The 25,669-nt window shown below is 30.3% G+C and overlaps 7 protein-coding genes across 13 annotated transcripts; 3 read left to right on the plus strand and 4 right to left on the minus strand.

The window, feature by feature from the left end:
• Positions 1–640: 640 nt before the first annotated feature.
• On the minus strand, positions 641–9,120 carry LOC114874150 (venom acid phosphatase Acph-1-like). 3 transcript variants are annotated; one of them, XM_029183149.2, is made up of 7 exons: positions 9,031–9,120; positions 3,958–4,068; positions 3,590–3,700; positions 3,131–3,396; positions 2,398–2,681; positions 2,067–2,275; positions 641–1,349 (listed from the first exon to the last, which is right to left on the minus strand). In XM_029183149.2, the coding sequence occupies exons 2-7, from the start codon at positions 4,060–4,062 to the stop codon at positions 1,113–1,115; spliced, it is 1,212 nt and encodes a 403-aa protein (XP_029038982.2). In that variant the 5' UTR covers positions 4,063–4,068; positions 9,031–9,120; the 3' UTR covers positions 641–1,112. The 3 variants fall into 3 exon arrangements, with proteins under 3 accessions (XP_029038982.2, XP_029038983.2, XP_029038981.2); XM_029183150.2 differs by lacking the exon at positions 9,031–9,120 and adding an exon at positions 6,330–6,625; XM_029183148.2 differs by lacking the exon at positions 9,031–9,120 and adding an exon at positions 4,947–5,146 and having other exon boundaries at positions 642–1,349.
• A 173-nt stretch (positions 9,121–9,293) lies between these two features.
• On the plus strand, positions 9,294–11,769 carry LOC114874149 (venom acid phosphatase Acph-1-like). 5 transcript variants are annotated; one of them, XM_029183145.2, is made up of 7 exons: positions 9,294–9,399; positions 9,593–9,714; positions 9,783–9,899; positions 10,059–10,272; positions 10,339–10,547; positions 10,906–11,247; positions 11,331–11,769. In XM_029183145.2, exons 2-7 carry the CDS (start codon positions 9,631–9,633, stop codon positions 11,598–11,600), a joined length of 1,236 nt encoding a protein of 411 aa, XP_029038978.1. In that variant the 5' UTR covers positions 9,294–9,399; positions 9,593–9,630; the 3' UTR covers positions 11,601–11,769. The 5 variants fall into 5 exon arrangements, with proteins under 5 accessions (XP_029038978.1, XP_029038976.1, XP_029038977.1 ...); XM_029183143.2 differs by having other exon boundaries at positions 9,297–9,399; positions 9,497–9,714; XM_029183144.1 differs by having other exon boundaries at positions 9,304–9,408.
• On the minus strand, positions 11,665–14,469 carry LOC114874146. Its single transcript, XM_029183140.2, has 5 exons — positions 14,387–14,469; positions 14,147–14,267; positions 13,730–14,062; positions 12,289–13,649; positions 11,665–12,212 (listed from the first exon to the last, which is right to left on the minus strand). Exons 2-5 carry the CDS (start codon positions 14,265–14,267, stop codon positions 11,763–11,765), a joined length of 2,265 nt encoding a protein of 754 aa, XP_029038973.2. The 5' UTR covers positions 14,387–14,469; the 3' UTR covers positions 11,665–11,762.
• A 219-nt stretch (positions 14,470–14,688) lies between these two features.
• Positions 14,689–15,426, plus strand: LOC114874153 (mitochondrial import inner membrane translocase subunit Tim13). The gene is made up of 3 exons (XM_029183153.2): positions 14,689–14,901; positions 14,985–15,053; positions 15,292–15,426. Exons 1-3 carry the CDS (start codon positions 14,797–14,799, stop codon positions 15,388–15,390), a joined length of 273 nt encoding a protein of 90 aa, XP_029038986.1. The 5' UTR covers positions 14,689–14,796; the 3' UTR covers positions 15,391–15,426.
• Positions 15,427–15,759: 333 nt separating this feature from the next.
• Positions 15,760–20,921, minus strand: LOC114874147 (putative uncharacterized protein DDB_G0282133). Its single transcript, XM_029183141.2, has 6 exons — positions 20,655–20,921; positions 20,464–20,517; positions 20,050–20,319; positions 19,156–19,957; positions 18,863–19,071; positions 15,760–18,782 (listed from the first exon to the last, which is right to left on the minus strand). The coding sequence occupies exons 1-6, from the start codon at positions 20,748–20,750 to the stop codon at positions 18,705–18,707; spliced, it is 1,509 nt and encodes a 502-aa protein (XP_029038974.1). The 5' UTR covers positions 20,751–20,921; the 3' UTR covers positions 15,760–18,704.
• Positions 20,922–21,017: 96 nt separating this feature from the next.
• On the minus strand, positions 21,018–22,336 carry LOC114874152 (EEF1A lysine methyltransferase 1). The gene is made up of 5 exons (XM_029183152.2): positions 22,245–22,336; positions 21,951–22,150; positions 21,703–21,850; positions 21,413–21,622; positions 21,018–21,337 (listed from the first exon to the last, which is right to left on the minus strand). The coding sequence occupies exons 2-5, from the start codon at positions 22,131–22,133 to the stop codon at positions 21,204–21,206; spliced, it is 675 nt and encodes a 224-aa protein (XP_029038985.2). The 5' UTR covers positions 22,134–22,150; positions 22,245–22,336; the 3' UTR covers positions 21,018–21,203.
• A 143-nt stretch (positions 22,337–22,479) lies between these two features.
• On the plus strand, positions 22,480–25,637 carry LOC114874145 (probable glutamine--tRNA ligase). The gene is made up of 10 exons (XM_029183139.2): positions 22,480–22,596; positions 22,765–23,069; positions 23,141–23,331; positions 23,402–23,657; positions 23,728–24,025; positions 24,102–24,481; positions 24,558–24,876; positions 24,944–25,164; positions 25,232–25,424; positions 25,486–25,637. Exons 1-10 carry the CDS (start codon positions 22,480–22,482, stop codon positions 25,534–25,536), a joined length of 2,331 nt encoding a protein of 776 aa, XP_029038972.1. The 3' UTR covers positions 25,537–25,637.
• The last annotated feature ends 32 nt before the right edge of the window (positions 25,638–25,669 follow it).

The following is a 25,669-nucleotide window of genomic DNA, read 5'->3' on the forward strand; positions in this document are numbered from 1 at the left end:
CAGATTAAATCATGAATAATAGAAACGAAGAAGATTAATGTGGGAAAAGGCTCGTCATCGTTTAGCCTTGATGAGACGAACTATTTCATAATGTAATTGAATCTTGTACAATCAGTCACTCAGTGACAATTTTTTTTAGACTACTAGATATTTTTAGGTATGTTTAAAATTTTTAAACTTTGGAACCTTAGAAAATTCTAAAAGAGTAATCTGTAAATTGTAACCGCGTCATTAACCTCTTGTAATCAATCAAATTTGATAAAAGTATAATTGAAGATTTCTAAAACCAGTGGTCTCAAATTTTTAATCGAATTTTCACTCATTCTTTTAATCAAAATATCAATTACAGAAATGATATTCGTCCGTAACAGTTTTGTTATTACATTATATTTTATTCGAAAGTTTAAAAGACCTTCGTGGAGGTAGCATTGACCGAATTATGCTGCAATTACGGCAACATAATTTCTAATTTACATACATATTGTTATCTTTAGTATTACTGTAATAAATTTAAATTATACTTGTAGTAACATAAACAACTAAAATAGCTTTTATTATAAATGTTACACGTGAAAAAAAAGGAATTTTAAAAGAAAAAGATTTATAATAATTCATATTAATTTATTTCAACGATATCACAATAATTTTTATATATTTTTGTAACATTTGCTTAAACTTAATTAATAAATGCAGAAATCTTAATATTAAACAACTATTTAAAGCTTCATTTTTGTTACATTTATATAAGATTATTTCATAAATATAAATAATGAATATTGCACACTTTCCCGGCAGAAAAAGAAAGTACAAATATATTGACTGCTATTTTCATTGAAAAATAAATAAATTAATTAAAGCAATCCGCGTTAAGTACTGTAAACCGTATAAATACAAATTACACAACGTGAACAGTTATCATTTGGAAATTTAAATAAATTTCATTTCAATTCAATTCACAGGTGTTAAACATCTTTCATGCAAAACATTATAAGTATCAATAATTGTATTACGTAAATACACTTATTATATACTTGATTATTATGTATACCTTTTTATACATAAAACAGGTTGATTGTGTATTTTTGTATTTTTGTATTTTTATAATTTATCAATTAATCAAGTTTGAACGCCTTTGCCGTTCTAATCAGATTGTACTTCGTTAAATCAAGTTCCTCGTTGGACTTGTAATCAGCATAATCTTTGCTGACGCCCTTATTGCATATAATTTCATCGTCTGATGGAAGCACATCCTCCATCAACTCTAAGAACTTGTCGAAAGGACACAATTTCTCGCATCCAGGAATTTGAAGTTCTATAATCTTTGACGGGATACCAAGGTAATTAAGAATCTGTAATTATAATTAAAAAGTTAAAGTACATACCCGCTTTGCGCAGATATTTTAAAAAGACCGCAATGCCGCCTTTTTAGCGCCCCCTGGTATCGATAATCAGAACTAAGAATTTATATTTTGCGCTCCCTATTGACGAAATCAAAAAGCTTATTTCGAACACCAAACAGTAGATAGCGCCATTTGTTTCGCGGGCTTTTCTTTTTAAAATATAGAATTTTTAAGATTGTGTAATTTAAAAATGAGGCCTTCTATGAAAAAATGTTGCTCTACATTTTCGACTTATTTTTTCATTTAAATTCTACCATTAATTTTATTATGAAAGATCTGTCTTTCCAAATGAGAAAACACATACAACTTGCCACTCAAACCGAGACGCATCTACTGAAAATCGGGAAATTTGTAAACGTTATATCTTGAAAACTAATTAAAATCGAGTGTATACATTAAAGCTTAATAAATTCGTCTTGAGAAGCACTATCACATGAACTAAAAAAAAATATGTAGTTCCGTTTGAAAAACGAAACTTGACCATCATATCTCTTAAACTAATAATGCAAAAGATTTTTCACTTCGGCCAAAACATAGGCCCCCTTTTACCGTGCAATTCCCATATCAACAATTTTTTGTATCATTAATAGTTACGGAATAACGGAATTATAACACTTAAGCTGGGACACACTGTATAGAACTAATATATTGATACGTGTTACGTACCTTCACGTAGTATTCGTTATCTATTTTATGAAGTTCCAATATCACGGCACTGGAATATTCAGGAACATGAGGATAGTATACTTGAAGAGATTGCATTACAGCAGCAACGTTACTTTCGTGTCCACTGTACAGATACATCTTTCGTTCGTTCTCCACTCTACCGGTTATAAAATTCAACATTGTTTTCGTGACCTCTCGGAGATACGCCCCTGAACGTGACATATAAAAATTGTGAATATAATTTAAAATGTGGGGTGAAAAATAAGGGAGATAATTTAAAGTGACAATAATAGAAATGAATTAAATTTTTTAATTAAAAAATTAATCTCACCTCCATTGATCCTTCTCAATAAAGGAGTGAAACTGGCAGCATCGTACGCGAATACAGTTCCATTCCACAAATCACCATTTGGAAATACCGTATAAGCCCAATCTGGCAATGTGAGGTCCATGGAATATTCAGCCATTAACGTATGGTATAAGTAATACATATCCCATGGTGTAGATATATTTTTTCCACTCCACTCGGTTAAATTTTTCATCAAATCACTGTACTTGGAAAGTGCTTTCCGTCCTTCCGGTGATTCCAACATTTTATCGTACTCAGTCTCATATCTACAAATAAAAAGACACTGTTATTGAACAAAAAATTTAATAATTTTTCGATAAATTTTTATAGATTATCTGTAGAGTAATGTTTTAACAATAAGAGAATCGTGTAACGCAATAATAAGTTCATTAACTTGAAATCCATCGTTTCGATGAAGTGGATTATTCTAGTATTAACTAGCTTTATCATTCTCGTTTTTTCAGAATTCCTCGGATTCTATTGTGTTCGTGTGGTGTCTGTTGTATTCATGCCAAGTAAGCTGAATTCGTTATCAGTTTTGTTATGTAGAACAAATGAACCGCGGATGGTTAATAGCATAATTAAGATAGGTATTGTTATGAAGCAAAAGAAAATTGTATAGTTATGAACATGCTACGATAATGCTATATTTTCAGTCTCCTTAGAATTTTCCATTAATTTCCACTTCAAATTTGTTTATTAGCTTCACACTTACAAGGGACAATCCTCTGGAAGAAAAAGGTTGTCCTCATATCGGCGTATGTAATTAGTAGGTATTGGTTGCCAATTTAACATAAGATTCCATTTTTGTTCCCTGTTCGGTGGAAAAAGACCCGCCAGAACCAATTGCAATGACATTTTCGTTCTATCGTATTCAGAACTAACACCAATTACGGTTTCTTGTGTATAAAGGTCTTTCAAAAATCTTCCGTATTTCATTCGCAGAAATCTGCCCAGAGTATACTCCCGTCGTTTACCTTGCTGAAATTCGAGAAATATTTATTCTATCATAAATTGCTTTTGTTTTATTATTTTTAAACAGTCGATAAACAATTCTCTGATAACCCAGTGATAATTAATGTTCGATTGATTTATATTTTTATCATTTTCAAGTGAACCAAATAATTATTAAATAAATTTTTGTAAGTTTTGTTAGTATTAGAAAAGTACTCACGTTGGTTAATTGACCACGACCCATTGGATAGAAATCGTAGTCCAGGTATGGGTCGTTTGGGTACTTTTCATTGTTACTGTCATCTGGCGTTCTATCACCGTGTCTAAATAACTGTGAAATTATGTGGATTATGTATTAGAATCTAAGGCTTGTTACGTACGTATTTTGCATTAGGTGAGACTTTTCTAACTTTTAAAAAATCACTTGTCACATACTTTTTTCATTAATTATTCGATTAATTATATTAAAATTTGAGATACCCGATCTCACTGGTGTCCCCCATATGATAGTCAATCATATATGCTAAGTTACTCGTTTGACGATTACAAAGTATGTGTACACAATATAAATAAACCGTGTTTTCTTACCACGCTTACTACTTCAAGTTCTGCTTCAACAGTTGCCACACAAATGATCGCAGTTAGACCAATGATGGCACACGTTAACAAGGTACGATCGTTGAACGAAATCATGTTGTCCTGAAAACATAACAAACAACACTGTTAATTAATTAAATAGAGAAGAAAAATAGGTACACACATTTTTCAATTAACCCATTCATGGAAAACATCCAACGTTGTTTAATTAATATTTTTACGTAACAAGGGATTTGAACTCGTGACCCTTTTCTTTCTAAAGCTGTCACCTTATCACCAAGCCTAATTACACACTTTGATCCTGTTAGTCTTATAAGTAAATATTTAGAGTGTTATAAGTATTATAGGCCTTACATTCACATATCAAGTGAACGACAGCACACGTGTTAACCATCTATTTAAATTAATTAGTGGGTTAAGAAATCCAACAACTGACTTGGTTCAGATTAATTAACTATGGTTTAAAATTATTTGCTTATGACAGCTTCGGGTGCTCAATGTGTAATAACTGTCGGCGGAACATTAGGTGTTGTAAATTGTAGCCGTAAATGCACCATAAAACACTGGTTGTCACAATCAAGTACAGTTTTATGCAAACGAAGATTTTCATTTGCATAGGACGCGGGGCAACAGATTTTGCACGATGCTACCGACGCTAATCATACAATCTTCTTGCATTTTTAATAAGAAAATCGTTATCATAAATTTCTATGGTTATTCAAATCTAACAGATAATTGGTAATGAATATTACGAAATCAATTTCCTAAATGATACAAAATTCGATGAATGAAATCTTTTGCAATATTATAAAAATATAAAATATGAAATTTTGAAAATTATAAAACAATTTCGAACACTCTGAATATGAAAAAAGATGAAATTAATCGAAGGAACGTAAGATATTGAAGAATCTGTACTATATTCTTTTGTATTATGATTATGTAGTTAATTCTTTCTTATTTTTTCACAGTTCACTTACGATATCGTTGTTCTACTGTGTTGTCAGACAATTAATAATGCTGAAGCGTCGATTGTGAGACCATCCAATGATACACTGGCCATGTTGCCTATGTGCAAATGATTTTAAAGGAGAGTAACACGTCAAACGAGCATGTCTTTCCGTGGAATGGTTTCTCAATCGTCGGTTTTGGTATCATTAGAACATACCGTGGAACACCAAATGGAAGTCCCCATTTGAAACCCTGGTGGAACGCGCGCATACGGCCTTTCATAACGTAAACGATAAGGAAAACTGTTCGAGGGTTTTTGATTACGATGACGATTGTTCGTTCGGACGATGACGCCGTTTCCACGAAAAGCAGTGATTATTCCGGTTATTATATGACTACAGTTCGGGGGGAATACTATTTCCGGGAGAAATTTCCTTTTCCTTAATATTTCCTTTTACAGGAAACTCAGGAGTTCTCAAAATCCTAATTTTGACAATATTAATATTAAAATAATTTAATTTTCAGTTATTAAATATTAGAAAATTCAAATAGATGTCAATTCAAATTTTCCCGCGTTAGCGTACGCCACAGGCCTATATATAGGGGATCCCTTTCGCTACAGCGTCAGATGTCCCCGGGTTGCCTATGGCAAAGGGTGAGAACCAGGGGCATCATCATTTTCCTTGGGGAAACCTGACGTGACCGCGAATGTACTTTATTAGTCGTGTCATTATTCCAGTAACATTGATGATTCGATAATTGATATTCCATTTATGCAATTAATGTATTTCAGTACCATGAAATTTGCATAATATTATGGAATGAGTCAATAAAAAGGATATTTAGAATTTCTAAAATAAATTAAATATTACTTAAGAATATGAAAACAAAATTTTCAGTAACCGTTTTTTAATTGTTTCTCATCATTTCTGAAAGTATAATTTTCTAATTTATTTTGTATTTAATTGCTTAATCAATACAGTATAAACTAACCAACATGGAAATACGTGTTATTGGAGTTTATTGCACTGTACAACACATTACATTATTCTTCATGACAAATAACATGTGCATTATACGGGGTGTCCCATTTACCTTAATCATTCTGAATATTTTCCTTGCAAAATGCATTTACCCAAAGGTCATTCCTTTTTATCTCAAGGTGATCTACCTTTCGTTTTTGAATAAAACAATGTACATAGCTATATTTGAAAATGCAATTGTATTTTAAGTAAAAGAAGAAAGTAAAACTTGTATATCATGGATAGGCATGTGTGCAAGTATAAATTTTTTTATCTTTGTTAGTTGTATCTAGGTATTTTAGATAACAAAAACCAGATATTATTGTTAAAGCAAATTATTATTTAAATTTAAATGGATAGAAATAATGAATTATACCAAAATTGAATTACCTCCAAATTTTTCTTCTCTTGTTATCTTCGAAATTGTCACTACCATTTATTCGCGAGGTGGATTATAAAAAGGAAGCTGGAAACTTACATATTACAGTCGACTTCGCGGAAAAATTAATAAATTTCCGTCGATTCGTTTCAGCGAGTTTCGAAGCATGCTCGCCTGTTTCACGCTTCTTTATAAGGATGGTAAAGAATATAGTCTCGTAATTGCAGTCAGGTGATTGGTCAAATCGTTAAACAGTAAAATCTGCTACTCTATGCAAACGATGCTCGCCACACGAAAGATTGCTCAATGATAAGACGAGTATTTATAAGAAAACTTAGTCTGCTTCTACGTTTTTCACCTGCTTGCTATTATGTAATACCATTGAATAATGAACGACCAACGAATAATACATTATTCCGATATGATCGATAATTTACGATTGATCAGGACATTAGCTCTATGCGATACCGAACCTAAATAATTGTTTTGTATAACAGCTTCCATTCGGCTTGGGCGTATCTACCCATAACAAATTACAGCCATACGGTCGTCACCTGTTTAAGTATTTGCAAATGTGTCGTTTCGCGTGTATTTGCATACCGACGAGGGAGGTATTTATTAGTAACAGTCATCGTAAGGTTCGCGTTATCAGGTATAAACTTAAATATTTTCTTTGCATCGTATCAGGTATTATCTCAACAATTATTTGACATGCAATTCGCGATGCAATTGTCAGATTATTAAATTGAAACTTGAATAGAAATTCCTTTATGACATCCACTTTCACCGCAATCGTTTTTATCAAATAATCTAACTCAGTACGATAAGAGCGAATAAACATTATTATTGTACGAATTTTGTACCAATTAATACGGGATTAATAGTCAATATCTCAATAAAAGAAATAAATTTTGTAATATCAAATTAAAAACCTGAAAACAATGACTTGCACTGATTAGTAAATCTGCTATTAAAGAGTACTCAGAATGATAAAAAGAACAGATCCCTGTACAGAAGATTAATACCACTTGAAAGAAGTTAACTGATTGGTAAATCTACTATTGAAGAATACTCAGAATGAAAGAATAGATTCATTTACAAAAGATAAATACTACTCGAAGATCCATGCAATGGCTGAATAATCGTACATAAACGATAAATAAAGGACATAAATGGGAAGATGACAAATATTTTAGAATAATTGCTTGACAACCGATGAAGCGACCTTTATCATTCGTCAAAGTGAATCAGTTAATTTCTTGTTTGACGTAGTAAAAAGATAAGTAAACTACATTTTTATCACACAGCACAATTATGCACATCAGAAATATTAAAGTATCTATTGTTCAAGGAAAAACATTCGATGCGTGCTTAGCACGTGGCGGTGTGTTTGATCACGTGAACAAAAGAAGAAGTTTAAGCTTGAAATTTCGTCATTGATAAGATGCACGAGTTACCTTTAATTGATAGGCTCACATTCCTATACGTGAAATTAGTTTGTAAAAGTTGGATTAAAGATTACCAAATAATCCTTCTGATACTATCTGTGCAAAACAATTTCTATATCAGTGCCTTTCTCCTGGAGGGATTAGAAGATTTGAAAATCCATGCATTTAATGTATTATGTCCGTTTATAACTAAATAAGCTTTTTATGAATTTTACTGAAAAATTATTATTATTATCAGTTCTTGCACACGCAATGATAGATATCGGAGCATTTGAAGTCTGATGATAAAGTATCGAAAATTAACTAATTTTTTATTTCAACAAATAATGAATCAGTCAATTTATAGTATGGTATTAGCGAGTATTCAATACGCAATTTTTTATGTCCCAATCATTTTATATTAAGAATATTGATAGATTTTTTATATAGTCATTTTTATTATATTGTAAGCTTTAAATTAATATATTGCACTTAATATTTTGTGATACTTTTATGTCACGAAATTGTGGTTGAATTCATACGTTTCGAAGTCGCTTTCTCATATCTAAAAGGAACCTAGTTTCAAACGATATCAAACATCCTTAATACAAACCACACGATGGCTCATTTTTAGATTAGAATTAGTACTTGATACAATGGATAGAACGATGACGTAAAGCATTTATAAAAAAATAAATTGGTAAGATTGAAAGATACCAAATGGTTCCACGAATTGCACACGACCGATTTATCTCGATCATCACTCGATCACGTTTGTAAAATATTTTTAATTATAAACCTTTATCTGATATACGTTTTATTTTTATAATAAATCCCATTCTACTGTGTAGAGAAAATTATCGTTTATCATTACTATGCTTGTTTCTATTAAATGTTCTTTTCACCTAAACCTTTGAAACGAATTGTTATGCATTTTTATGGATCATACTTGACGAAAACAAGAATTTGATAAGTAAAATAAACATATACGATGATATAATGACACGTTCCATTTGAGATTCTCTTCTCGAAAACTTCGTGTTCTCTTCACCAATATGACTTTTCTGTTCAATTAAAATTGAAAAAAGAATAGTATTTTATACCTTTTTCAAAAATGGATCCCACATTCTTAAAAAATATTTCAAATATTTCTTATAAATCTTTTAACAAATAAAAGTCACCCTGAAGACGTTCAATCTATTCTCAAAAACACCCTAATTCGTATGATACCATAGCGTTGTCTATCGTTACGAAAGAAGCAACGAATGGATTCAGGTGATCTTACCCAGAGTGCGATGTCTTCCCGGGTTCCCAGAGCTTCGCCGGCCTAAACGATCTCGGGAGAGAACGCTTTCAGAAGCATTTTATAAGATCCGTGATCTTTTGATTACGGAGAGTGTATAGTGGTGACGAACTGATAGCTTGCGTATTACCTATACCAAGCACGGGAGATCGCTACCTTTGATAAAAGCGACGATTTCGCACGAAGGTTGCCGATTAATTTAAACATCACGAACACTGGTACACACAGGAGGGAATACTTTATCTGATTGTTATCGTCGCACTGAGAAGAAGACACTGGGATGCGGTTACCTGGGAGTTTGGAAGTGTCGTCTTCGTTATTCCGTTGCATTGCTTCTCGTTCGAAGGAATAGTAATCAGAGTATTAAGAAAATTAACCCTTACAAATAATTACTATTATATAATTATTATATATAATAATATAATTATATTATTAAATATTTTTATAGCATAATACGGTAGAAATCGGAAGTTCGGTTCCGGTCCCTTTCGACCGTTTCAAATTTTTTTCAATTTTCATTTCGAATAAATTTCTGTTACATAAGGTTCTCGTTGTTGCATATTAAAGATAAGACGATTCGAAATGAAAACGACACTGTACGTAATAAGCCTATTACGCGCTTTCGCCGTGGTCGAGTGTATCCCAGAATTGCAGTTATTACAAATCGTAAGTGTTGCAGACAATTTTTAATTGTTCAGTGTTCGAACGGGATAAATAACAAACAAAGTTTTCAGATGTTCGCTCATAAAACGTACGCTCCAATTTCGGGCTTGATAAGCAACAACGAGACGAATTTACCGAGGAGATTAACTTATGACCATTTTACCACCGCACCGATCAGCATGCCGAGTGTAAGTTTATTTTGAAGGGATTAATTAATTGCGAGGATGTCGTTAAAGATTTTCGCGCGATTACAATTTTTCGATTTAAAAATCTGACTAATCTATCTTTTCAAATTTCGAAATTCGTGTTTTGGAAAATAGGAAATTTCTATATATTTTACTTCACAGTCTGGTATGCTCAACATGTACAATCTAGGCGTTCATTTACGCGAGACGTACAATGAATTTTTGGGCGACGTATACAAGCAAGAGACGATGAAAATGCAAACGGCTGATTATCCGCTATCGATGATGTCCGGCCAATTAGTGAACGCTGGTCTTTGGCCCCCGGCGGAGATCCAAAGATGGAACAGCGATATAGACTGGCAGCCGATACCGACAGGTCAGTAATGAAAATTCGCGAAGAAAACGCGAGGAACGTTCACTACTGTTCGATAATCGCTCTTAGATTACGTGTCCATGCGCAAAGATACTTTGTTGCTCGGTATGCACTGTCCAAGTTTCGCTTCCGAAACGAGGAAAGTTTTGAACACGGATCAAGCGCAGGCAACGATGAAGGATTATTCAACTCTGTTCGAGCTTCTTTCTCGGCATACCGGAATGAAAATTCAACATCCGTCCGAAGTTGCTTTATTGTATGCTGTTCTTGAAACGCAAGTATGATACATTTGTGACGGTCATTTTTATTTCATTGAGAGCAGAGCTGGCCCTGGGCCTAGGCAAATTAGGCGGCCGCCTAGGACCCCCTGTGGTCCATGGGCCCCATAAAACGATTTTGCGTCTAAGAGTGGAAGAATGTAAATGCAAATCTAAATTAGTTAACGTTAATTTTATAAATTTTATTTGACCTCCTTTTTTTATGTCATATTATGTGAAGGGTGCCTTTTTCGTTGCCTCGGACCCCGGAAATCTCAGGGCCGGCTCTGATTGAGAGTCTCCAGTTCTGGTTAAGAAATTGTAATGCAATGCGAGTTTTCATTGGGAATTGATTAATTTAAATGAATATCGATGACAGGCTGATCTGAATCAATCTCTTCCATATTGGGCGAAGGACATCTTCCCTCACGGAGGGATGTATAACGTGTCCTTGTTGGAGCAGGATCTTCTTTCGCAGACTCCTCTGCAAAGGCAATTAAACGGGGGGACGTTCTTGAAAGAAATTTTAACGAATTCATTGTTGTATATTCGTGGAAAGATACCGAAGGAGAGGAAGCTGATGATTTACAGCGGTAACGAGAGAAATATCATTGGGATTTTGAAGAGTTTGAATCTTTGGTCACCTCATATTCCTAACGAGGCTGCATCCGTCATTTTCGAAATGTATTTTGATAATGAAACAGACAGTCATGGAATAAAGGTATGTCTGTACTATTAAGGAAACTTCAAATTGTACAAAGTCTCAGCTCTAGCACTGAAAGATTAAAAATATCATCATTTCAGATTAATTATTATACAGGTGTAGAGGATGATACTATACCCTTGACAATACCCAATTGCACAGAAATCTGTCCAGTAAAAATATTTTTAAATTCAGTATTCGATGTATTACCAGAAAATGAAAATATATTGTGTCATTGGAAGAAGATTGATTCACATGAACAGGAGGAAATAGTAATAATAGATAATACAATACTCGGTAGATCTGCAACGCATGAATTAGGAATGGTTTTAATTAGTCTGTTATTAACAATCATCTTATTTATACTTTAATGAATCCCATTTTTTAAAGGCAAGTCTCGCAACAAATTAATCTTAGTAATTGAAATCTCAGTAATTGTTATAACAATCCAATTTATTAAAATTTATTTATATCATACATACGTTAGGGGAAGCTATGTACAGTAAATAAATTATAATTAAAAGCAGCATTAATTACTCACGTGTGACTAAATTTATTAATATCCGCAACTTATCAATAAATTGGCTACAATTTTCAACAGAGATCACCATAAAATCATCTAAAATTATTAACCATCTCCGTTCTCTTGTTTTCGCTTTATCCTCAATCATTGCATCCTCGAACGTTAATTGTTTTTTCCATAGATCAATAACGGATGGTACAATTTCCTCTTCGAATTGACTGTCTTGTTCTTTCGGAAAAATCAATCGGTATTTTTGCAAACAAATATTCAGAGCATAAAATATAATATGCAATTGATTTATTGTGTTGTATACATCAGCTTTCTTTCCATTCATCAGAGTCGTTAATATACATTCATACGATTTTAGTTTGTTGATTAAATAATTTATTGTCTCGATACAGACTTTCGCAGAATTACATAATTCTAAAATAATAGATATTTGATAAGTAAATATTGTGACCTAAACAGAAGAAAATATTCTTTAATAAAAGAAACATATTTGGGCCAAATTAATTTTTAATTAATATATGATTTACCATGTTCAATTCAGTATTTCCTATACATTTATCTAGCGTGCTTGTAACTGCTTGTACTATTTCCTGTGTGTAAGCAACAGTTTTACTTTCAGCTTCAAAAACATCAGAGAAATTCAATACCGCGTTTACAGCCTCTTCTTCCAAAGTCTTCTTCCAACATTTTTTTTTCATATAGTGCCTGGCTAACTTCTCATTTTGCAAAGCTAAAAGAATTACTTTCACTGATTGGAAAGCTACTTCATCCGCATTTAAAGTATCCAGTGTAAACCTTAGCCACTTAGAAGAAATCTTTTCTTCGTTTCCCTTAAGAAATCTCTTCTTCTTTGGCGTTTCATACGCAGTTTCTAATTTTCTCTTCTTACCATTACCTTCGTCATCGTTAATCGCTTCGGTTTCTTTTTGTAAATATTTATTCTCTGAACTTGGTGGAGTATCATTTACATTGTAATCTACGTTAATCCGATTTATACTCTCGTCGCTTTTGTGATGAGAAGATAAACTAAGCAATCTATTTTCATCAGAAATTATGTATGTAAGAGGAATTTCAAAATCGTACGTATCGTAAGCACTGTCAGTTTGATAAGGAGTAATAATATCGACCCCTTCGGTTGTGTCTTCTGCGATCAGCTGAGGCGTATCATCGTTATCTTTTTCTGGATCAGTATCATTATCTATCATATTCAAGGAAAGGGAAGAATTTTCATTATGCAAATTCGAAACAGACGCTTGCGACTGTTGCATATCTATTTTTTTATACAATTCTGAAATACGTCCAGAAATTTCATCAAAGAAAGTACTATCCGATGCTGAAGAAAAGACATCTTCTTTTGGAGTAATAATATAATCATATTTCGTTTCTAAAAAAGTTTTTTGCAAGAGATTACTATCCTGTGATGTTGATAATAATTCTTCGATAAAATCATCTTCTTCAAGCAATTCTTTATTTTCTCTATTGCATTCTGCATTAATATTATCTTCATTGTCTAAAGAATCTTTGAACATGTCTGAACTGGATGAATATGTCTTGTCGGAATCGGGAATAACGCAATTTTTTAAAATTGGCGCCTTCTCAGTAGCAAAGGATTTTTCAAGACTAAAATCTTCGGAAGAGTCAAAAGTGGATGAAGCGTTAACGATTTCAGTAAAGATTTCATTATGTTCTTTTGATTGTTGCTGATTATCAGATTGCGACAGATCACGGTTTCTTTTTAATCTTACATTGCACAATAATTCGATGCTGCTAGTGTATTCCAAATCGTTGTTGAAAATTGGGTCATCCTCTTCATCATCATTAAGCAGAATGGTTGAATTCAAACTTTCGAAATCATGCTCTTGAGATTGTTCATTCTCGGAATCACTTCCTACAAATAATTTTTAATATTGAATTATTTGGAACTAAAGTTTGATTTAATTTAGAAGTTTTACTAAATATTTTTATTACCCGTATCTAAATTATTACTCCATTGTTTATGAAATATCAAATGAAATTGTTCAACAGAAACGTCTTTCATACATGACGTAGCTGATTTTAACCAAACTATAGCTTGCACGAAATTTAAATCAGCTTCATACTCCTCCGCGCAATCTGATATTTTATCATAAATTTCGGAGAAATTTGGTGGTATATTAGAAAAGTGCTTGCATCTATAACAATCCGTGTTATTATTTTCCTCAAAATTCCTTAATCCCCTACTGTTCATTTCCATTAAAAGATCGTCGACAACGGGTGAACATATCTCTTCGTTATTTTTCGATACATTGCACGTTGAGTTATCTGTGTTATAATTTGAGAGAACATTATCATAGTGTATAAATTCTTATATATAAAGTAATTGATATTTTATAATTATTGAACAACCTGTATTGGATCTGTTGTGGTATAAATTCTTCGTATATGCTTGTTGTAATTCAGAAAGAACTTTATTTCGAGATTTGATATGAATTTCCATTTGCATATCGTTAGTATTAATGTTGTTCATCTGAATAAAAAATGATTAATATATTTATTTGAATTTAAATTTACCTTTAAATTTATCGCGCATGCGCAGAAGTGCAACGCAATGCGTGCTCAAAAATCAGTTTATAATTCAGTACATACGCCTCGAACTCTCGGCGTGTTACAAGCGTCCTATGATAGCAGTGTCGTACCAAATATTGTGTCAAGTACTATAATACTTATTATTAACAATATATTTCTTTTGTGAAAGTTATTTTTAAAATATATTCCTCACATCATTCCTTCTCACTTCCTTCTCCATAACTAGTAACATTCTCTAACGAGGATCATGGTTACCAATATGTATTATCAATATGTGCAACCTACTCTGGTTTTCAAGGACTTTCATTGTAAACCGTGTTTTATAACGCAGCTTCACGTGCTTCCGGTTTATCGAACCGGTTAAGATATGGTCAGATAGGGTGGTTGGGATTGGTTAGGATCATTAATGGTGCAAAGTACTATTGACTTTATTAGCATTGAAAAGAAAGATTTAACATTCACCCGTAACAATGAATTCCCTTACGTCCGAATCTTTATCAGATAAAGAGAAAAGTGATCTTATTCAACAAATTAAGCAAGAAGTTGCTATTGCAAATACACATGAGTTACTCTCGGTAGGGTGACCGAAATACATTTACTTTTTTCTTTTACAACATTAAAATGAATGAACGACGAGTATTTGGTTTTATATTTTCAGAAAATGACAGAGAAATGCTTCAAAAAGTGTATAGTCAAACCTGGTACCTCGCTGGATAGTTCCGAACAGGTAATCTTTCTCAGTTGTAAAAGTTAACCTCACTAAAATTTAACCTTTCTTATGTTTAAGGTGCCTTTAAAAGTTTGTTTCTTTATTTTCTAATGTTATTTGAATATGAAAATTTCTCATTTTTTTCCGCATTTTGATATACTATTTAAATGTAATAGGAATGTGATAACTATGCTTTAAAATATGAGCATTAGTTAACATTAATGTAAAAGTATAAGTCATTTTAATTTACTTACAGAAATGTGTAGCAATGTGTATGGACCGATATATGGAAAGTTATAATCTTGTATTAAAAACATACAGTGCTCGAGTACAAAGAGAATTTAATAAAATGTAACAGTGGAAATTCTTAAATAAATTGTTTTTTGTTGTATATCTTGCAGTTATATATCAGCTGTTTTCCAAAAAATGTTAAGCAAAACTAATTGCAATATATTTATCATAACATACCTGTCATTTATAAATACCATGTAATTTTGTATATAACAATGTTAATTAAGATTGACATTGAAGTTAGTTAAAACTAATTTCAGTTGAAAAATAAATGTATAGCATTTAAATGTAAAATGTAATAAAACTACTGTCTTATGCATTTGTAAAATCTTAGTATTATATAATAAATAAAAATTTATAGTCTGTGTCTTACGTATTATCTGTATAGTAATTATCTAGGATTAATAAGAGGGTAGTTAGAAACAACAACATGTTTGCAAAAGAGAAAAATCTTTATAAAATAAATAACATATACATGAATATCATTACATCATACTTCAAAATCATAAATAAGTAACTTAGGTGTTCTGTAAATCCCGCAATTCCATAGTATGCATTTGCATTGTTTTTTATTCGTACACACTAAAAGGCACAATATAGCTACCAATATTTCAACGTGGTTACAAAAGTAAATTTCTAGGGCTGTATGAAAAAATATTGTGAATAATTCATTAATACTTCATCCATTCGATCTGGTATTATAAATTAGTAAATAACAATAATTATAACTATTTTATACCAGCATTTGCAAAATCTATGATTAAATTGAATACCAACAAATCAAATGCCATTCATTATGTGTATATGTACAGATTAATACAGACATTTTTGTAACATAACAAATTGATGTTATTAGTCATTAATGGTATCTTTCTTACTATAAAAACAGTTTTAAAGATATATATATCTATATCAAAAAACAAATTTATTAACCTTTCTGATCTGAAAAAATATATTCCCAACTTTTTTTGTACTGCATTTACTTATATGTTTGGCATATAAGATAAAAAGTTTCATACTTATAACATATTGTGTATGTACATTTTACATATTTTTAAACAAAAAATATGTATATATGTAACAAGACTTCTGTATCTGATAAAATGTACACAGAATTATACATCAAGCAACTTAGGATTGGTTGCAATCTATTTTTGAAACAATTTTCGTATAAAAATGTATGTATACCTTGCAATGGAAATGCTTACAGAAACACTTTCTAGCTTTATAAAAATGTAAAATAAAATTTATTAATGTATCATGATAGTTGTAAAACGTTTGTTAAATTATTCTCTTTCTCTCTCTCTCTCTCTCGCGCGCGCTCATATTTTACCATGAAAAATACTTATTGTTTAAATTTTCTGCTAATGCTAACAATACAACAAAAATGCAATAATCTTAATAACAATGGAATGTATCTATGTTTTACATTCTATAAAGTTTAGGAATGTTCAGTATTATCCTGAAATTGCTTTAAAAAATTATATATTATATTGGTGCTAAAATGTAACCACGTTGATTGGTCAGGAACACACCTGCTTTAATATATACACAGAGATAAAAGTTGATTCAAACTAAGTGATTTCATCACTCTAGGTATACATATAATTGATGCTACATAAGCAAAAATTCCAAATTCTGTCATTTCTTTTGCTTCACTGATAATGTATTCAATGATTTAAATAAACAAATGATTTTGCAAAAATTATAATTTAAAAATAAGTATAAACTAAAAAATGATCTTTTATGAATACTTAATAAATACAATCCTGCTGTATTAAACACAATATTATTATTATTATGACTAAAATTGAAAATTACTAATTAGTTATTGCAAAAAATATTTTGCATAGTAAATTTTATGAATAAGAATTATCTTCTTAGTTAAAATATCAGAAAATGTTGCTAGGCTATGAAATTTCTTTGTTTGAATCATTTACAGTATTTCCTATTGATATTACATTATTTATGTGCTACTAGAAAGTTTTGTGAAAGAAGCAGGCTGTACATTTGTTACAGATTTTGATTTGTCAAGCATCCAGTTGATCCATTGTGAATTGTACTTAGTTATTGCATCTTATATGGGACATAGTAATATTATATCAATATGTTTATCAAGGTACTGGATTGCCCAAAAAAAAAAAAAACTGAATTACTTAGTTTATTGCAGTTAATGCATTAGTTCTTTAAGTATTACAAATTTTAGATGCAAGAAAAAAACTAGCACCTAATTTTCAGTGAGTAACTTCAACCTTTATAAGTAACTTTAAATTTATGCATTTAGCACCATTGTCTTTGAAAAAAATAATTTGATGCATTTTTTAGGCAATCCATTTTTAGACGGATGATTTACTGATATTGCTATCAATACTATACCAGTAACATTAGTTAAATGAGGTAATTAACGACGTTTCAGTCGTAAAATCAGACACAGGAATCATTTCTAATAAACACAACATAATGGTAAAAAATTTTGTGAAAAATATAACTAAGTGTTCAACAACAATTAATTCAACTGATCAATTTTTCGTTTCTTAAAGTATGTTAATATTGAGATAATTGGCTTTAATAGTAATAATACTAGGCGTATTTATAGAATAACGTAGAAGGCGGTTTGTCTGAAAATGGTTATAGTAAAAAGATCTTAATATTATAATTTTCTTAACAATACACCATAGAACTGTTAACAGAAAAATGCATTTACGTATTCCAAATTGAAACATTAAGTATTTAACTTGATTAAATGTTATTCTCCAATTTTTATGTAATGCAATTTTTTAATGCTTAAGCAACTATTCTCTAATTCACAAAGTGATGCTTACAATGCTTACTAATATACATATAATTTATGCTTTGATGCAAAATTTTTCTTGAAACTTTCAGATCTTTTTCACTTTAAATTATTAAAAAACTTTATCAATATCTTTCTGTAGAGAACAATGGCAGTTTAATTTATTTTACAGTGCTTGGTTTCTTTCCATAAAACTTTTATAAAATTTTCGCAAGAGTTAAAAACACAATATTAAATCTATTAAGTATGTAAAGACTGTCACTTTTAAATACTGCTAAAATAAAATTTACCATTTATAAAAATATGTTTCTATCAAGAAACGTGCTATAAAGTACGAAAAATATAACCGCTGATAAATATATGTTCAGACATTTTCCTTCTACGTTCCTTATATGGAAACTTATAAGTATTGAGCCATAAATGGCAGTGCCATGTCAGAAACCAAAATAAATTCTGCAAATTCATGAATTCACAGCAATTTGCATTAATATACTTGTTGCCCTATTATAGGATATCAAATTTCAATTCTGTTAAAGAAATAGCATCTTAAAGCTCTTACAGAAACTCTGTAATGATGTAATTTATAGTTATAGTTCTTTCGCACAATTTGCCGTGATACCCGTTGCAAAACTTAATATATTTTTATCCATATTTATATCCTCAAGCTAGAATAGAATTACACATGGAGTGTTGAAAATTTACGAAAAATATTAAAGAGATCTCAGTTCATGCTAAATTTACTCACACATGATGTACTGCTGAGTATATCATCCATATCTTCGATTTCTTCACTTATATCCTCGCTATGTGCACTCTGAATTTTATCCTGATCTTTTGTTTGTAATTTTATTAGGCTATCTGTTTTTTCATTGTCTTTAGAAGGACTTTGATCATAAGCACTACCAGATGCAGATGAAACAAAATCTTCTTCATAGTTATCTGTACCATCAGTTCCTAAAAATTGCATAGCGGCATTATGTGGATCTTAATTGAAAAATTAATTTTAATTAATTATAACTACATTAGTCTCTCACATACCAAGTCCGATATCCATCAATTCTTTCAGATCACTAATATTAGTTTTTTTACCATTCAATGGTGGGAGATCACTAAGTATAGAATGAGGTTTTTTATCTAACGACGGTAAATCTTGTAAAAAGGTTTCTGTGTTACATATATCATTGATATTTTCTTTCTTTCCATCAACAATAATTTCATCAAAGTATACAGTTTTGCCAAAACTGCTTCCAGTATTAACTGATTTTTTATTTTGTACATTATTCGCTATTTGTAGTTCCAAACTATTTATATTATTTTGCTTACTTATATTCTCATTTTGATTTGTTTGCACTTCAGTAACTATAGATTCATCAAACTTAATTAAAGGCTCGGTTTTATTTAGTAAATTTGTTTGGATGGATGTGTTTAATTCAGTCTCCTTTTCTATATGATTCATCACTATACTTGTGCCATTTTGACTTGTAGGGAGTGTATCAAAATGTATATTATTGTTCCCTTTGTTATCAATTCCGCTATTCTTCTCATTGTATTCCGAAGTTGTACTATTCCTGAGATGATCGTTTAGTTTTTCACAATTTGATTCGTCAGTCGAGACATCGATCGATGTTTCCTCATTTTTTTTATCCGTTATTGTCACATTTATCGGAACTTTTGGGCTTTGTTGCGAAACACTCTCTATTTTATCTGAAACATCATTATCATTTGATAATGATTCAGTTTCAGTATGTAATACTTTTGGAATGGAAATGTCAAACGTTGCATTAGCATTATTTGCAGCAGTTTCATCTGTTTTGTTAAATCTGCTATCATTAGTTTCATTCTGTAATTATATTCATGATTGGTAAAGAATAATATATTCATAATTAGATATTGCAATAAAAATAAGATTAAAGACATTATAAATATTGATACCTTTTGTGTATTATTAAAGGCACTGTTCATGCTATTCTTTAAAATTTCTCCAAGTAATGGCTCATTAGATTCAATACCTAATTCTTCACATAGCTTATTTCTTCCAACATAATTATATTCTTTTCCAAAGTAGGTTTCTGGATCATATACAGATATTGTATAATCAAGACCAAAATATTCTAGGAACTCCCTAACTAAGGAAAACAACAATTTTCCTTCTGAATTAGCCAGGTACTGCTTTACAGTTTTATTGAGGAGTGGTTCCGGATTCTGAAATATCATGATACTTTACTTCTTACATTCAACTATTATGATTTTCTCTTTCAAAATTGTTACAAAATATTTGTATGAACAAACATATGTGAAAACTGTTTAATGAAATTTTGTATACCATTCTAAAGTATTTTGACATACCATAACTGATTCCTGTTCTTCTAGAGCTAAAAACACACTTGCCCTGAGTTCTGCCTGTAACATTATAAAATATCTTAGACCAAAACAAATCAAATGGGAAAGTAAATGAAAATTTTGGTAAAGGAAAAGTCTGACGTGATCTATATAACCTGCAGAAAACGTGTGATATTTTAAACATTTTTTTATCATACCCGCACTTTTGCAAGGACACCATTATTCTCAAGGGTTTGTACCACTAAATCTCGTAATTCGGTATCCTCCTCCATGGAAATATTGCCGTCTATCATGATTATAAATAAAAATTATTCTCACAAACACTCAAGAAATGTAAATATTTATGCTTTCCATCGCGTGTCTTCTTTTCACAAATGTTTATCTAGAGATTATTTTTTCTTCGACTAGGGAATTTGGATATTGAAAAAAGAAAAAACAAATGCCTTTTGTATTTGAATTGCGTTATGACCCGTTTACTAATTGTCACATCAGAAAAAGATATAGTAATATAATAATAGAGTTTATTGTTCAGTGGATATTATAGGATTTAAACATAGTAATTCAGAAATTTAGGCATCAAATTTAATATTTCACTGAAACAGCAGTATTGCCAACATTCTTCAATGTTCAAATTACAATTCAAAATTGTAATCCATAAATTAACAATAATGTCAATAATTTACTTGAAATACCAACATTGGTATAGCATATATATATCTTAATTAGCTAAATCAATAGTCTTTTCTTTATTTCAGTGCCTCATCGAAATTGAAATTTGAATAACAGTAAAATTCGTTTGCTAAATTATTTCTATGATGAGGTATAAAATTACAAACTGTAACATTTAGCAATCTTTCTGCTAATTCACTCATAACAGCACCTGTAAAATGAGTTGAAATAATTGAGTAATCCTAAGTAATAAGTTTTAGAAAATATTTGAACTTGTTAAATATACCTGTACAAAGCACAATATTTTTTTTGGCTAAAAATTTTATTGTAACTGCAGTTTTTGTTAAACATTCATCAGAGAGAAATGGTGGATCAGCTATGACCAAATCATATGAATTTGACATATCTCTAGCAATGTTTAGAGGAAATTTATAGTTGTATGGAATAAAGTCAGACCCAAATACTTTAAAACGTTCATCATATTCAAAAAGAGTGACTGTTAATAAAAGAGTGAGATTAATAAGAACATTTTTCATGTTATATAAAATATTAATTAAAAATGATATACAATTGTACCTTGTTGTCCACTTGTATTCTTTTTTAATGCATTATAAAGGGAGGGACAAGATATTAAAGCAATTTTTTCATTAAGCTTTGTAGAATTTATAGCACCTTTCACAAGAGTATTTATTGTCTCTTCATCATACCAAAACTGACTTAGTTGCTGCAATTCAAATAAATGTAGCATTAGAAATATAATTAGTAATGGAAGATTAATGAACAAATATTATGTTATAGTACAACATTTATAAATATTAACTTACCCAATTTTCATCAAAAGTAATGTTTAATGTTTGGGATTCTAAATTATGTTTTAATTGCTTTTCTCTTTCTTCCTTTTCCTTAAGAAATTCATTTAAGGCAGCAAGTGTTGTAGGACATAATTGTAAATCATCATCAGAGTTATCACTCATTTTTATTGATTTTATACATATATAGCCATACATACATATTTTAGATAGTTCTGATGAACATAATAAAGTTTTATATATGACAATAAATTATTTCTATATATATATATTGTATGCATATATTTAAATAAATATCATTAATCTTACCTATACATGCATACTATATGTAATTTATTATAATAGAGATAATAAAGCCAAAGTATAATCTTTTATTATATAAAATAGATTATGTAACTTTCAAAATCCAAAAGATTTCCCTTCTTTTCTTCAGAGTAACATAACCTACATATTTTATACACGTAATGACACGTATTTAAAAATTGATTTACCGATTTCAAAATTGGATTCAATTAAATATTAAAGAAAGGAAGAAATTTTTACAATGACACCAGAAGATGATGTAAAATTATTTCAGTCTATTGGTCTGAGTGAACAAAAGGCCAAAGAAACTATAAAAAATAAACAAGTTTCCAATAATTTAAAACTTGCTCTAACAGAGGTTAGTACATTGATTCAATATCTAATAATAAAATGCTTCAAATAAAATCTTTTCTTTATAATTTCATTATAGAACTTTTCTCAATAATCTTCTTGCTTTTATTTTTGATTCAAATAAAAATAGATTTTGTTAATCATATCATTTTGTTCTGTCTGATTACATTTTTAGGCCAATAAGCATGGAATTATTTCACCTGAAGCTGGTATTTTGTTGTACCATCTTGCTTCAAAAATAAAGAATCAAATTTCAGATAAATTGCCATTTCTTACTAAATATATAGTTGAAAAGAAATTAGACACAACTCAACGAGTAGATGCTGCACTGAATTATTTACTCAGTCATATAAAAAAGGACATTGATATTCCTAATTTTGAAAAAGAATGTGGTGTAGGTGTTGTTGTATCTCCAGAAGAAATTGAATGCAAAGTGGAGAAAGTTATAAATGCACATAAAACAGAAATATTAGAAAAAAGGTATAATCTTCAATTAATTAAAAATTTTAGAATAGTTTAAGATATTTGATAAATTTCATGGAATTTTGCAGATATCACTTTAATGTTGGTCCATTAATGCAACAAGTACGTAACACTTTAAAATGGGCAGATGGAAAAGCAATAAAAAATGAATTTGATGTTCAGTTGCTTGATTTATTAGGTCCAAAATGTGATTCTGATCTTGCTCCACTTCCTAAAGCAACAAAACAACCAAAAGCAAAAAAAGCAGAGAAAGAGATAGGTATATTGTATGTTTAATTTAATATAATATCAATTGTTCATTGAAAATAATATATTAATTTGTTCTTTAGTGGAAAAGAAAAATACAGCAACAAATGAGAAAATAGTAGGTGCTCAAACAATAAGTGAATTAATGAAAACCAAAGTTCATTTCCATAAACCAGGAGAAAATTATAAAACTGAAGGATACATTGTAACACCAAACACACATAAACTACTTCAAGAACATTTAAAAATAACTGGTGGTAAAGTGATCACTAGGTTTCCACCAGAACCTAATGGCATTTTACATATTGGTCATGCAAAAGCAATCAGTATCAATTTTGGGTATATTTCTCATTTTTAGTGTATTGTTTTGTTTTTAATTTGATCAGTTTAAATAATAATTTTATCATAGATATGCTGCAGCTCATGATGGCATGTGTTATTTACGCTATGATGATACAAATCCTGCAAAAGAAGAAGAGAAGTTTTTCATTGGGATCCATAAAATGGTGGAATGGCTCGGTTATAAACCTGCTAAAATTACTCATTCTTCTGATTACTTTCAACAGCTATATGAATGGGCTGTACAGCTTATAAAGAAAGGGTTAGCGTATGTTTGTCATCAATCTAGCGAGGAAATAAAAGGTTTTAATCCACCTCCGAGTCCTTGGCGTGACAGGCCTATCTCAGAAAATTTACAATTATTTAATGTAATTAGTTTTTCACCAAATAAATTATTATATAAAAAATTATTATTTATATCATTTTATAATTTTTTAATAATAGGATATGAAGGATGGATTGCTCGAAGAAGGTGAAGCTACATTACGTATGAAAGTGACATTAGAAGAGGGGAAACAAGATCCTGTTGCATATAGAATAAAATATTCTCCTCATCAAAGAACAGGAGATCAGTGGTGTATTTACCCAACTTATGATTTTACTCATTGTTTATGTGACAGTATAGAAAACATAACTCATTCTCTTTGCACAAAAGAATTTCAATCACGAAGATCATCGTATTATTGGCTTTGTAATGCTTTAGATATTTATTGTCCTGTACAATGGGAATATGGTAGATTAAATGTAAGTTATGCAGTTGTTTCTAAGAGAAAAATCAATAAGTTGATTGAAGAGGGTATTTTATCTGATTGGGATGATCCTAGGTATGTTTCAATATAATTTATGCGTTATTCATATATTTGAAAAACATAAAATTTAATATTTATTAAATTTTTTCAGATTATTTACACTAACAGCTCTGCGTAGACGAGGTTTTCCACCTGAAGCGATAAATAATTTCTGTGCACAAATGGGTGTAACTGGTGCTCAAGCAGTTGTTGATCCAGCTGTTTTAGAAGCATGCGTTAGAGATGTTTTAAACCTCACTGCGAGTCGACATATGGTCGTTTTAGATCCGATAAAAATAACCATCAGTAATTTTCCTCATGAAAATCCCATAAAATTAAGTATTTCTGATTTTCCCAATGAACCAGAAAGAGGACAACATGAAATTACTTTTGATAAAATTGTGTATATCGAGAGTTCTGATTTTAAAGAGGTACATATAATAGTTTCTTTTTAGCAATATAGTTTGCTATCATTTTATTAAAATTTTATATTTGTAGAAAGCAGAAAAAGATTTTAGGCGTTTAACGCCAAATCAATCTGTTGGTTTAAAATATATAGGAGTGGTATTAAGAATGAAAGAAATAGTGAGAGATGGTGATGGTAACATTGTAAATTTGATTGTTGAACAAGAACCTATCTCTGAAGCTAATAAACCTAAAGCTTTTATACATTGGGTGTCCAATCCTGTACCAGCATCCATTAGATTATATGACCGGCTGTAAGTATTAACAATTCAGTACTGTTAATATAATAATTATAATAATTTTAATATATATCGTCATTAGATTTAAGCATAAGAATCCTGAAGATCCACATGAAGTTCCGAATGGTTTCTTAAGCGATATTAATCCAGCTAGTAAAAAAGAAGTTGTTGGATATATTGATACAAGCTTAACAAATTTAGCAAAGCCATTTAATAAATTTCAATTTGAACGTGTTGGCTTTTTCTCTGTAGATCCTGATACAGTGCCAGGAAAGGTAATTATTAAAAAACTCCAAGTACGACTTCATCCTTGCTGATTTATTTCATTTATTACAGCTTGTTTTTAATCGGACAGTAACATTGAAAGAGGATTCAGGGAAGGTGTAAATAAAATGTGACTGTAATGTATGAACAATTTAAGTTCTACAATGTTTTACATATTTTGTAATATTTTAAATATTATTTATAAATAGCAATTATATATAAATTATAGATGTTGTCATTCTTCTAGACAATAAGT

Source organism: Osmia bicornis, chromosome 2 (assembly GCF_907164935.1).
Source record: "Osmia bicornis bicornis chromosome 2, iOsmBic2.1, whole genome shotgun sequence".
Lineage (NCBI taxonomy): Eukaryota > Metazoa > Arthropoda > Insecta > Hymenoptera > Megachilidae > Osmia > Osmia bicornis.

Coding starts and splice junctions, on each gene's coding strand:
- LOC114874150 (XM_029183149.2), bottom strand. CDS start 4,062: ATGATTTCGTTCAACGATCGTACCTTGTTAACGTGTGCCATCATTGGT. Junction 3,397..3,589: donor GTCGTGGTCAATTAACCAAC/GTGAGTACTTTT, acceptor CTCGAATTTCAG/CAAGGTAAACGACGGGAGTA. Junction 1,350..2,066: donor ATAACGAATACTACGTGAAG/GTACGTAACACG, acceptor TTATAATTACAG/ATTCTTAATTACCTTGGTAT.
- LOC114874149 (XM_029183145.2), top strand. CDS start 9,631: ATGAAAACGACACTGTACGTAATAAGCCTATTACGCGCTTTCGCCGTG. Junction 9,715..9,782: donor AATTGCAGTTATTACAAATC/GTAAGTGTTGCA, acceptor CAAAGTTTTCAG/ATGTTCGCTCATAAAACGTA. Junction 10,548..10,905: donor ATGCTGTTCTTGAAACGCAA/GTATGATACATT, acceptor TATCGATGACAG/GCTGATCTGAATCAATCTCT.
- LOC114874146 (XM_029183140.2), bottom strand. CDS start 14,267: ATGAACAACATTAATACTAACGATATGCAAATGGAAATTCATATCAAA. Junction 14,063..14,146: donor CCACAACAGATCCAATACAG/GTTGTTCAATAA, acceptor ATTATAACACAG/ATAACTCAACGTGCAATGTA. Junction 13,650..13,729: donor GAGTAATAATTTAGATACGG/GTAATAAAAATA, acceptor AATTATTTGTAG/GAAGTGATTCCGAGAATGAA.
- LOC114874153 (XM_029183153.2), top strand. CDS start 14,797: ATGAATTCCCTTACGTCCGAATCTTTATCAGATAAAGAGAAAAGTGAT. Junction 14,902..14,984: donor ATACACATGAGTTACTCTCG/GTAGGGTGACCG, acceptor TTATATTTTCAG/AAAATGACAGAGAAATGCTT. Junction 15,054..15,291: donor CGCTGGATAGTTCCGAACAG/GTAATCTTTCTC, acceptor ATTTACTTACAG/AAATGTGTAGCAATGTGTAT.
- LOC114874147 (XM_029183141.2), bottom strand. CDS start 20,750: ATGATAGACGGCAATATTTCCATGGAGGAGGATACCGAATTACGAGAT. Junction 20,518..20,654: donor GTGTCCTTGCAAAAGTGCGG/GTATGATAAAAA, acceptor ATAATGTTACAG/GCAGAACTCAGGGCAAGTGT. Junction 20,320..20,463: donor AAGAACAGGAATCAGTTATG/GTATGTCAAAAT, acceptor ATGATATTTCAG/AATCCGGAACCACTCCTCAA.
- LOC114874152 (XM_029183152.2), bottom strand. CDS start 22,133: ATGTATGGCTATATATGTATAAAATCAATAAAAATGAGTGATAACTCT. Junction 21,851..21,950: donor TTACTTTTGATGAAAATTGG/GTAAGTTAATAT, acceptor TTTGAATTGCAG/CAACTAAGTCAGTTTTGGTA. Junction 21,338..21,412: donor AAATATTGTGCTTTGTACAG/GTATATTTAACA, acceptor CTCATTTTACAG/GTGCTGTTATGAGTGAATTA.
- LOC114874145 (XM_029183139.2), top strand. CDS start 22,480: ATGACACCAGAAGATGATGTAAAATTATTTCAGTCTATTGGTCTGAGT. Junction 23,332..23,401: donor AAAAGCAGAGAAAGAGATAG/GTATATTGTATG, acceptor TTTGTTCTTTAG/TGGAAAAGAAAAATACAGCA. Junction 23,658..23,727: donor GCAATCAGTATCAATTTTGG/GTATATTTCTCA, acceptor ATTTTATCATAG/ATATGCTGCAGCTCATGATG.